This window comes from Phyllobates terribilis, unplaced genomic scaffold (assembly GCF_046119375.1).
Source record: "Phyllobates terribilis strain yellow unplaced genomic scaffold, ASM4611937v1 Scaffold_3__8_contigs__length_932513732, whole genome shotgun sequence".
NCBI lineage: Eukaryota > Metazoa > Chordata > Amphibia > Anura > Dendrobatidae > Phyllobates > Phyllobates terribilis.
This window is the reverse complement of record NW_027362763.1, coordinates 925,333,445-925,346,415: the sequence shown is the minus strand read 5'-3', so window position 1 is coordinate 925,346,415 and position 12,971 is coordinate 925,333,445. Positions and strand designations below refer to the sequence as shown.

General features: G+C 43.9%; 1 protein-coding gene across 1 annotated transcript in view; it reads left to right on the top strand.

The window, feature by feature from the left end:
- The window catches only part of LOC141257813 (pecanex-like protein 2), a 1,433,759-nt gene extending 1,421,010 nt beyond the window's left edge, over nt 1-12,749 (top strand). Inside the window, exon 33 of the mRNA XM_073672817.1 lies at nt 12,217-12,749. Within this exon, the coding sequence (XP_073528918.1) occupies nt 12,217-12,270 (54 nt within the window). The 3' untranslated portion in view covers nt 12,271-12,749. The remainder of the gene's footprint in view (nt 1-12,216) is intronic.
- The last annotated feature ends 222 nt before the right edge of the window (nt 12,750-12,971 follow it).

Below are 12,971 nucleotides of genomic sequence, written 5' to 3'. Positions count from 1 at the left end.
TGAAGTGGGCAGCAGACATGCAATCAATTAAAGCTATGTTAGATAACAGCTAGTTCTTGAAAAGTAGTTCCACGTTTAGCAGTATTTTATCTCAGGAGTAAAAAGGTACCTGGAAGTCTAGGTGACTGCCTTGAAAATCACCCAGAGTTAGGTGTTTTACGATGGCTTGCTTCCTTGAGAGTGTTTCGAGCAGTCCTTAAGGAAATGTCCAGCACGACCACAGTAGAGGCAGAGTCCGAGATCACACTGACGTCTCCTCACCATGGTCCGAGAGCTCGAAGCTCCAACTTCCATCGGTTCCGCCTCAGGTAAGTGGATAGATTCGGGAAGAATGACCGAAATACCCTGTCGCTCATCACATACAGAGCCAGAGTGTCCTTAAGTGTATCAGAAAGGCCTGTGTGGAACTAGCACCGGAGAGCTGCATCATTACACAGAACTTCAGTGGACCATTGTCGGAACTCGAAACTATAGTCCTCAGCGATGAGGCCCCCCTGTGTCAGGTTCATGATTTTTGCCTTTGTGACCTGGATCCTATCAGGTTCATCATAAATCAACCTTAAGTCATCAAAAAAGGTGTTAACAGAAAACTATTCTGGGGCTTGTGAGGACCAGGAAAATGCCCAAGTCTGAGGGCCCCCTTGCAGTAGGGACATGATTATTCCCACCCTCGGAGACTCATCCTCTGAAGACCGGGTCACAAGGTAAAAATAGTATAGAGCTCTCGCTGAACACCCTAAACTGTTTTTTCTCTTCTGAAAAATGTATTAGGAAGTGCCAATAATGGTTCAGGAGAGATCAACTGCATGTCAGAAGGTACAGATGTCATAGCTACTGCCAGCAGCAGAGAGCTCTGGAAAGCACCCAATGTACTAGAAAATGGACCCTGCACCTGCAACTAAGACGATTCTAGCTTCTGATGCTCTCTGGCCAGATCCTGAACCATCTGGGTCAGAATCGCCACCAGATCACAAAGTGTATGAATTGGATCCATACTGGTGGGGAAAAAAGTATAAGGCCAATCGTAATGTGCCGCTAGTCGCTACTCATGGACAAGCTGTGAGGCAGGGTAGTCAAGAGGTCTGGGGTCAGATACCAAGAGAGCTCATTGTAAACTAAGGGAAAGACAAAGGCGCAGTCAGGTCATGGTCCGAGGTCAGAATTCCAGGAAGGTAGCGGATCAAGCCAAAGGTGCTAGGCAAACGGATGGTCAGAGGCAAGTTCAGGCAGAAATAAATCAGAAACAAAGCACAGAAATACAAGGCACACAAGCACCACCAAGCTAAGGCTATGACTAGCAGCAATCAGATGCAGACAACCAGCTAAATAGCCAGGTAATAACTAGAGATGAGCGAACTTTTCAAGATTCGATTTGGTTCCGACTGACGAATTTCCTGATGTTCGCAAAAAGTTCGTAGAACGGTTTGTTGAACATATCCAAACATATCCATTGGATTCAATGGGAGACAAAACCAAATGCATAGACAACACCTTCAAAGGGGCCCAAAAGCTGCCAAAACAGCTCAAATTAGGGGCAGACACAAGGAAAAGTGGCATCAATTGACCCACAGTCAAAATTTTATAATGGCACAGCAGCAGTCAGCCATGGGCCATACATGAAGTATCAGGGTCTGGGCCAGCATTTACAGCTTTGAATTTAACATCAAATTAAGATGAGGTGGGTGAGGGATCAGTGTACACCTGCTGTGCTGGGAGCCCTGATACCTCATGCAACAACTCAAGCTGCTTTTCTGTTCAGACACACTCAGCTTGCATAAACATCAGTTTCATAGGCTACTATTGGTAGAAAATTTTAAAGGGAATCTGTCACCACTTTGGAGATATCAGACCGCTACTATGGGCATACAGGGTATAGAAAAGTAAATCTATACTTACCTGTATGGCCCATGGTAGAGGTCTGATTGCAGAGAAAAGTAGTTTTATCTTTTTGGTTTTCAACAGGCTTGGCATCCGGGGAAGGCCAAGCAATGCCTGCCTATCTGATTATTATTCCCCTAAATCGCCGCCTATCAGCCTAGTTACCACTTTTCCTCCCTCCCCCGCACATCACAGGGCGCTGTGACGTGCGCTTTCCTTCCTCACCTCCCGACGCATGCGCAAAGCGCGGCTCCTATAGACCTCGCTTTGTTTCCTCCAGGCCGGGTTTGTATGAGCACAGTGCCGCAGAAAACCTTCTTGTTATGCGCCGAGAGTCACTGGAGTGGAAGTCACAGTGACTCCCCGGCGCCTGTGCAATAGAGCACTGCGACACTGTGCTCATACAAACCCGGCTGGAAAGAAACAAAGCACAGTCTATAAGAGCCGCGCTTTGCGCATGCGGCGTGAGGTAAGGAAGGAAAGCGCACGTCACAGGGCGCTGTGACATGTGGGAGAGGGAGGGAAATGGTAACTAGGCTGATAGGCGGCAATTTAGGGGAATAATAACCAGATAGGCATTGCTTGGCATCATCTGGAATCAGACCTCTACCATGGGCCATACAGGTAAGTATAGATTTACTTTTCTATGACCTGTATGGCTATAGCAGCGGTCTGATAACTCCAAAGTGGTGACAGATTCCCTTTAACCCCTTAAGGACCCTGGGATTTTCTGTTTTTTAATTTTTGTTTTTTGCTCCCCTTGTTCCCAGAGCCATAGCGTTTTTATTTTTTGGTCAATATGGCCGTGTGAAGGCTTATTTTTTGCGGAATGAGTTCTACTTTTGAATGACATTACTGGTTTTACCATATCGTGTATGGGAAAATGGGAAAAAAATCCAAGTGCGGTGAAATGCAAAAAAAGTGCAATACAACAGATGTTTTTTTTTTTTTTACCACGTTCACTGAATGCTAAAACTGACCTACCATTATTATTCTCCAGGTCATTATGAGTTCGCAAATACCAAACATGTACAGGTTCTTTTTTATTTAAGTGGTGGAAAAAAATTCCAAAGTTTGCTAAAAAAAAAAAAATGGCGCCACTTTCCAAGACCCGTAGCGTCTCCATTTTTCAGGATCTGGGGCCGGGTGAGAGCTTATTTTTTGCGCGCCGAGCTGAAGTTTTCATTGATATCATTTTGGGGTAGATCCGATGTTTTGATCGCCCGTTATTGCATTTTATTGCAATGTTGCGGCTGCCAAAAAATGTAATTCTGGCGTTTAGAATTTTTTTATCGTTACGCCGTTTACCGATCAGATTAATTCTTTTTTTATATTGATAGATCGGGCGATTATGAACACGGCAATACCAAATATGTGTATGTGTTTGTTTTTTTTATTATTTTATTTTGAATGGGGCGAAAGGGGGGTGATTTAAACTTTTATATTTTTTTAATTTTTTTAAATATTTTTAAAAACATTTTTTGTTCACTTTTTGCTTGCTTCTATAGTCTCCATAGGAGACTAGAAGCAGCAATTACCTGATCGCCTCTGCTACATAGAGGTGATGACCAGATCACCTCTATGTAGCAGAACTGCTCCTGTGCTATGAGCGCTGACCACTAGGTGGTCAGTACATGACAACCACTGGGGTCTGCTGCAGACCCAGGGTTGTCATGCCCACCCATCAGTGACCCGCGATCACGTGACGGGGTCACCGATGGGCGGGGTAAGTGACGCGCTTCCGGCGCGGCAATGTTAAATGCCCGTGTCAGAGATTGACAGCGGCATTTAACATGTTAACAGCCGCGAGTGGATTGCGATTCCACCCGTGGCTCTTGCGGGAACATGTCAGCTGTAAGAATCAGCTGACATGTGCCCGGTTCAGTGTGGGCTCACCACCGGAGCCCTCGCTGAACAGGAGGTGACAGCCTGGGGCATACTATTACGCCCCAGGCTGTAAAGGGGTTAAGGATAGTAACACAGATAGTTGACTGAAAGTGAGTGCAAGCCTGACAGTCTAGGAGCCCTACTGCTACATTCAACACACATGAAGGAGACCCAACTTGGAGTTTCCATATTTTAAAAAATTATTGCTATACCCCACTAAAGTGTCATCAATTTCACCAGAGTAGAAATAGTATAATGGGGCCCGACACCCTTTCTACTACAGGAAACACACCAGATGGAGACCCAACCAGGAGTCTCCACATTTCAAAAAATTAGGGTCAGACACCACCAAAGCGACTTGTTCATCTTTATGAAAGTTAGGCGGTTTATACTTTCAGGGGTCAGCCGGATGCGCATATCCGTCAGGACACCACCAGCAGCCCTAAAGACACATCCTGAGAGAACGCTGGCTGGCGGGCATTATAAAACCGTCCATGCGTGACAGGTGAGCTCAGGCCACTCTTCCATTTTTGAAGACCAAAATGTAAAAGGGTCCAAACCCTCCCTGATGGCATTGTAATTGAGCTCGAGATACTCCTGTACCATCCTCTCCAATCGTTCACTACATGTCAGACTTGTACTCTGTTGTGCTGGTGCACGTGCTGATCTAAAAAATGTGCGAAACGACTCAAAGAAATTGCTTCTGCCACTTACACTGCTACTGCTAATGTTTTTGCATTGATGAATTGACGTTACCGGGGTTGGAAGTCTACAACTGTGATGCACACTGTGTGCCTCACTGCTGTCCTTAATCATTGCTATCTATGATTAAAGACCGGAGGGTCTGAAACGGGTCTGCCTAGTCTCCCCATTTCCTTGAGGGCTGTGATTCATATGTTCTATGTTATGTTTTTAATCTATTTTTTCAATAAACCTTGTTATTTTATGGACTTCCGAAGCTGGTTCCTTCCTTCCTGATTGTGAGTCATGCAAGATACATGTGATAGGTTGCCCCGATGTAGGGCTGCCACCAGATTCACACCATTATCGCACACGGCCTTCCCTGGCTCCAGGATCAGTGGAGACAGCCATTGCTCAAACTTGGTCTGGATAGTTGTCCACGACTCTTGAGCTGTATGACTGCGATCTCCAAAGCATATTAGTTGTAACACTGCCTGATTGTGGTGAGCCCTAGCTGCGCAGTACAGAGGTGGGGGGGAATTCTCTCTGCACTGTTGGAATGCGTGTCTCATTAAGGCACAGGTTGAGGGTGCAGTTGGAGGCCCTAGAGGAGGGGGAGGAGGAAGAAGCAGTGGATGAAGTGTTACATACAGAGGTTTGTCCCGCAAGCCTTGGGGATGCCAAGACTTGTGGAGCAGACCCTTCCCCGCCGGCGCCCACCAGAAATGACCAGAGTCAACCAGTGCCCAGTCAGCGAGATGCAACACCCCTGACCATGCTTGCTCGTCCAGGTGTCAGTGATGAAATGCACCCTGGCAGACATAGATTTTTTCAAGGAACGGGTGATGTTGTCTGCGACATGCTGGTGTAGCTCAGGCACAGCTTTCTTAGAGAAGTATTGGCGACTGGTCAACTGGTACCGGGGGACTGCAACAGCCATCAGCTTTCAGAAACCTTCTGTGTCCACCAGGCAGGAAGGCAGAATTTTCGTGGCCAACAAATTGGAGATGGTGGAGTTCAACTTTTTAGCTTTGTCATGTGTAGGATGAAACAATCTTTCATGTGTCCACAACTGCGGGACTGAGGGCTGGCTGCTGTGCTGAGAGAGGGTGGAATAGGGTGAACATGCCAAACAGCTGGACTGTGAGTGAGATGCAGGTGGAGATATTACAGTGGATTGAGAAAGATGTGATGTGCTCGATGAAACAAAAACAACAGACATGTCCACTTCTGTAACAGCTGACGGGCTCTCACTCACCCTGACTGGAGAGGGTAAACAAGTGCAGGTTCTGCGGCCGGACACCTGTGTGAAAACACTGGGCATGGTGACGGAGGAGGAATAAATAGCAGATACGGTTGATGGGGCGGCCGATGGCTGGTGAGGACCGCTAGTCCACATTTTATCGCAGTGAGATTCCCAGACTAATGCATGTTGATTGCGCATGTTCATGCATGTAGTAGTCAAATTATTGCAATTTTTGCTTCTACTGAGCCGTTTTTTGGAAAGTTGGCAGATAACTTGAGTTGGGTCATCCTTTGTGGTCTCAAAAAAGGCCCAGGCTAGGCAACCCTTGCCGCCCCTACAAAATGCAGTTGTGGCTAATGATGCGGTGCTCTTCATGGTTGTATCACTCAGTGTCTGTTCGGGAGGCCGCAACGTAACTTCCTTGTTTTAGTCCTCCTCCACCTTCTCTGCTGAGCTACTCAGCTGCGTGCCTCTGGGTTCACAGGAAGTGGGATCTACAACCTCATGGTAATCCTCTCTGTTCTCCCACTCCTTGTCCTGAGAGTCACCCTCCTCCTCTTCCTGCCCTGACAGTACAGTATAGTCCGTGTGCACACCAGGTATTTGAGTCTCAACAGATTCACCTCCCTCCTGGGGGTTAATGTCTGGTCACGTGGGTCTGGATTCTGGATGCTCGAACCCTACTTTGTCCAGCCCCGAATCCAACAGAAAAAAAAATTGGGCATTGGTGCAGATGCTTTCCTCCTCTTGAGTCAATGAATCTCTGGAGTAGACCTCTGATGCCCATGGCATAGAATGTGTGAACAGCTCTGCAGAATAACCCATCTGCGGTTCCCTACAGTCTGTTGGGCGGTTGGAGAGTTGTGACGCAGGGGGAAGCAAGGGTAATTGGGATGCCACCCCTGATTACTGTACTGTGTGTGATGTTGAGGTGGAGGAAGAGAGGCCACTTGATGCAGTGCTTGCCATCCACTGAAGCACATGCTTTTTCTGGCCCTCATCTACAAGGCGTACCACTGTGTGGCTGCCAAAGAAAGGGAATGGAGTGGCTTGTCCATTAACACAAGTTATCAGTTGTCTTTGGATAGGACGTGACGGTGTTTGTTCAGTAGAGCTTTCACTAACATTACTACCTACTCCACGTACACCTTGAACACCAACGAAGCACAGAAAGAGAAAAAAGACGATAAAGGGGCCACTAATTTGAAAAAGATATTAGCAAAATTTATTATAAATAGTCAGGCACATAATGAGGGTAAGGAAAGATACAATAGGAAGAACTTAAAAACAACCCACTCCACATGACAATCTCCATAGTAAGTCCTCTATTATGCATAAATACATCATTAATCTCAGACATATAGGAGTAAAGAAGATGTCACCATGGGGAAAGAAATGGATAACAACTCTATACTAATTTCCCACAATGTTATATTGTAATGTCCTTATGACATGGAAACAATGTATAGTCACTCACTCGCTGTTGTGTATACATATTCCCCAGAAAGTGTCTGTATACATACCGAGGAACTCAAACCCACGTCACAAGGCAGTCAAAGGGCAGTCAGAAGTGGAGGGACGTGTAAGGAGAGCGCACACGTGGAGCGTGATGCCCCGACGCGCGTTTCGGTCACCCTTCGTCAGGGGGCATGTGGGTGAAATGAATGAATCCGATTTTATAGGCGCCAGATGGCAACAGAGATCGGAAATTATACTGGTGTCACCATGGAAATGAAGACGCCGGCCGGCGTCCGCGTGTACCGGAAATGACGCATGCGTCACCGTGGAGATCAAGACGCTGGCCGGCGTCCGCGTCAGATGACATCCGGCAGCAGCGGGCCGCTGCACCAGATATCAGTGGAGACACAGAGGGCAGGCAGACGTCAAGAGCCCCACAGCATGCATGCGTGCCAGGTCACAGCATTCCCATATATGTAAGTGCCAACGAGAATAATAATCGGTTGTTTGATTGGGAAGAGAAAGCGGACAGTGGTGCATGACAGCATATTATTTAAATTATTTTAAAGGGGACCACAGTCAAAAGATTGCATAGTCAATAATGAAAAAAGGCCAAATATATCATTAAAAGCAGCTAAATAGTTGCAAACCCCATATATCTATAAATATATCTAATAAAGAAAGGTATATATATATATATATATATATATATATATATACATATTAGAACCCACTGTCAGTGGGAACACAAGATGGAGTATAAAGATAATATATTAGGGGCCAAAATGATGACCTGATTCAAATCGACTACAATCGGCCGGCGTCTTCATTTCCATGGTGACACCAGTATAATTTCCGATTTCTGTTGCCATCTGGCGCCTATAAAATCGGATTCATTCATTTCACCCACATGCCCCCTGACGAAGGGTGACCGAAATGCGCGTCGGCGTCGGGGCATCCCGCTCCACGTGTGCGCTCTCCTTACAGGTCCCTCCACTTCTGACTGCCCTTTGACTGCCTTGTGACGTGGGTTTGAGTTCCTCGGTATGTATACAGACACTTTCTGAGGAATATGTATACACAACAGCGAGTGAGTGACTATACATTTTTTCCATGTCATAAGGACATTACAATATAACATTGTGGGAAATTAGTATAGAGCTGTTATCCATTTCTTTCCCCATGGTGACATCTTCTTTACTCCTATATGTCTGAGATTAATGATGTATTTATGCATAACAGAGGACTTACTATGGAGATTGTCATGTGGAGCGGGTTGTTTTTAAGTTCTTCCTATTGTATCTTTCCTTACCCTCATTATGTACCTGACTATTTATAATAAATTTTGCTAATATCTTTTTCAAATTAGTGGCCCCTTTATCGTCTTTTTTCTCTTTCTGTGCTTTGTATGTATTTTTGGCGATGGGGTCTATTTAGTCCATTTCAGGTAGTGTTCACTATGGAAAGAAATATAATGTTAATTTAGAAGATACACCCGAATCAGGGTGCATACACTACACTTTCTCCATGAATTGTGTGTTTTACCTTGAACACCAAGCCTATTCCCCCTTCCACCATGACCTTGCTTTCCCCCACTCATGTTAGATGTACCCTTACCCTCTTTTAACCAACTGTTTAACAAACCTATACCCAGACCAGTCAGTCGCCAGTCACTAAATTACTAATCAGTATTTATTTGCTCAGATAGTGTGGCTGGAGCAAACTATTAGTATCAAAAATTTAGATTTTCTACTGTGGAGCCCTGGATAGAGCAGAATCTCAGCACAAAATAATTACAAGCTCAGAAGTGGCCTTTTTATGTAGCACGGTAGTAACAGGAAAAAAATTGATTTTCTACTGTGGAGCCCTGGATAAATCAGGATCTCAGCGCAAAACAATTACAAGCTCAGATGTCGCCTTGTTTATATAGCACGGCAGTTACAGAAACAATTCTTTTTTCTAATGTGGAGCCCTGGATAGAGCAGAATCTCCGTGCAAAACAATTACAAGCTCAAATGTGGCCTTGTTTATGTAGCGCGGTAGTAACAGAAAAAATTTAGATTTTCTATTGTGGAGCCCTGGATGGAGCAGAATCTCAGCACAAAACAATTGCAAGCTCAGATGTGGCCAGCCTTATGTAGCACGGTAGTGCCAGAAAAAAAATAGCGTTTCAAAGGTGTACTCCTGCATGGAGCACAATATCAGCACAACAGAGTTCTATGCTGAAATGTGGCCTGGTGTTTCCTTTACTATTAAATCAGGTGGGCTGCCCAGCACTATATAAGGGTACCCCACAAGACAGACATCCCAATACACCCAACCAACACTAAAAGACCTGGCTACATCCTGCAAAAAAATTGAAAAATATGCAATAAAAAGATGAAAATTAATGTATAAAATACATGAAGTATTGGTCGATATTTTGGCCAAAATACGCAAGCTCACAACCCACGTAAAGCGTCCTCATATGTGCGAGTCCCTACACTGAATTCAAAAATGGCTCACAGAAGGACATACATTCAAAAAACATCACAGAAAAAGACAGCCTTACCAACTTCAGGTCAGATTACCAATGCATTAGCAAGATGCAAGAGACCCCATGATAAAGGTGGGGGCAGCACAGGTGCAAAATAGAGATGAAGCAACCACTGGCAAACCTACCAACTCATCTACGGGGTGGTTGCCTAGTATTAAAAATGCACACAGATGAGGCTTGCATAGGGCGGCAGTGACACAGGTACGTGTGATGCACAGTATCTAGCTTACAACCTATTGATAACTGATAACTGTTAGATCTGGCTGGCCTCTGTTCTGGGGGTGCTTGTCTTTTTAGAGGTGCACAAAAGTATGTGCACATGTCTACTTCACATCAGCATCATTATTGATACATACCATATTTTTCGGACTATAAGATGCACTTTTTTCCTCCAAAATTTTGGAGGAAAGTGGGGGGTGTGTCTTATAGTCCAGATGTATGGTCCGGCTGTGGATGGTGGGTGGTGTGGGGGGAGTGGCAGCGGCGAAGGAGCGGGGCAGAGGAGGCAGGAGCCGCCTGCTGCAGTTCACAGTGCGCCCGCTGATTAAGAAAATTAATATTCACTGCTCCCCATGCCCATGGGTGTGTGGAGTAGTGAATATTCATTCTCCTTAAAAGCATGCACAGTGTCAGCCGCAGCCACCGGCTTCCTGCAGCAGTTGAGGCTAACAGTATGCCTGATATTATTGCCATGCATACCAGGATGGGGGTACCATGCATTCCAGGATCGGGATGGGGTTGCCATGCATACCAAGATGGGGGATACCGGGATGGGGATGGAGACCACGCATAACAGGAAGGGGGGCATATATACCAGGATTGGGGCATATACAGTATATACCAGGATGGGGGATATTAGTATAAAATTGGGGGACATTACCCCTATAACAGTGTCAGCAGGAAATTCCCTCCCCCATAAAAGTGCATCATGACCACCTTTTTTTCCTTCAATTTTTTTTCCTCCTCTAAAACCTAGGTGTGTCTTATGGTCCGAGGCGTCTTGTAGTCCGAAAAATATGGTAATTTTTTGTTAGGAAGTTAGAAGGGTTAAAAGTTTATCAGCAATTTCTCATTTTTACAACAGCATTTACAAAATGAATTAGGGACCACATCCCTTTTGAAATAACCAAAAGTGACACCATTTTAAAAACAACACCCCTCAAAGTGCTCAAAACCACATTCAAGAAGTTTATTAACCCTTTAGAGATTTCACCAGAATTAAAGCAATGTGTAAAGAAAAAATGAAAATTTTACTTTTTACCACAAAAATATTGATTTAGCCCCAAATTTTCCATTTTCAAAACTTTAACAGGAGAAAATGGACCATATATTTTGTTATGCAGTTTTTTCTCAGTAAGCCAATACTCCACATGTTGTGGACAACTACTGTCTTGGTACATGGCAGGGCTCAGAAACGTAAGTAATTTTTGGAAACTACACCCCTCAAAAAACGTGTCAAGAGGTGTAGTGAGCACATTGAGCCAACAAGTGTTTCATAGAATTGTATAACGTTGAGCCATGAAAATGAAAAAATATATTTTTCCCCTCAAAAATGTTGCTTCAGCCTCAAATTATTCATTTTTACAAGGGTAACTGGTAAAAATGAACCATATAATTAGTTGTTTAATATCTCCTGAGTACACCAATACCCCATATGAGGTGGGAAACTACTGTTTAGGCTCACGGCAGGGCTCAGAAGGGAAGGAGCGCCATTTGACCTTTGGAGTGCAAAATTGACTGGAAAAGATAACTGATGCCATGTCGCGATTGTATGGAGCAAGGCTGCATCCACTAGACAGGCTCTGGCCAGGAGTATGCATAACGCATATGTACCTGCCGGCCCCGGTTCAGAAATCGGCGAATCCTCGCAGTGTAAAGTGCTGCGCGCGCTGGGGTGATTCACAAGTCTGCAGGTACACAGAGTGACTACAGATTATTCATTTTAGAACAAAAAAAACATTTAAGGCCAAATTAGGCCTAGTCCTTAAAGGACAAAACAAATTTTTGCCTTTTTTTTGGGACAAATGAGGCTTGCTTTTTTCTTTTGTCATAGTTTCACAGTGTATTATATAATTATATACCTAGCTGCAATTGTGCAGCCACTCTTGGATTCATGTTGCCCATGGTTGGTGGTTGAGACAGCATGAATTGCCTGACAGGTTCCCTTTAATTACACTCACTGGTGCATTGATCACTGGTGCATTGATTTAACAGAACCCATGACATCACCCTTCTTATTCCTTCCCTCCAGTTTTATGAGAGAGATACTTTTAATTTTCTTTTATTCAAGTTATATGGTATTTTGTTACCCTCTTTTCTCCAAACTAGGTGTCTTGATAAATGAAAAACTTAAAACATAGTTTAAAATACAGATATTGGCCAACTGCCAAAAATATACTGCATCTGAGAATTTTTCATATAGTTACAAACTTAAACATGTACATTACATAAAAATAATAAAGACTGACAGCTCAATATTTATAGTGGGTTTTAAATGACTAAATAACTATTGGATGTTTCTTTATTTCAGAATGTCTACAAGACTGTTGACGTTGATGATCCTACAGCTGCTGGTCAAAAATAAGAATTTGAGAATGCCGAGTCTTCCTACCTCAAATAGTGAAAATACATCATAGAAGTTAGAGTGACTCGTCTGAATCTACAGATTAACACCTATCTATATACAATTGATGACATCCTAGTGAATTAATTAAGATTATTGAACAACTCACAAAGGCATAACTGATGGAAAAACGTCCCTTCAATTCAAATGAACACAGAACTGAAAATGTTTCCAAGATTTTAATATCCTGCACAGTTAACCAAGCACTGAACTTCTTTTAAAAATATGTTAGCATGGATCAGAAATGACACAAGTGTTTGGATCATGAAGAACTGCATCATATTAATTCACTTTGTAACTCTATGGGTGAATACGCACTGTGCATATTTGCAGAAAAATTATACGAAATTAATTTGCATGTAGAAAATCTGCAGCGCAATGCAGTACCAGTTAAAGGGAATCTGTCAGTAAGAACAACCCTCCTTAGCCGTCTTATATGGGCATGCAGGTCATAGTAAACTGAATAAAATGATACATTGATATGTGCGATCTGATCTCTTATTCCAGAAAAATCCATGGTTTTCTTATATGTAAATGTGCTATTAAGATCTATCTGATCTGCATGAGAATCTGCCTCCAGAGCTTAGTTTTAATAAAAGGGCAGTTACCAGTGTGAGACATGTAACTAACCCAGGAGAGTAAAACTGAACTTTTTCTTCTTA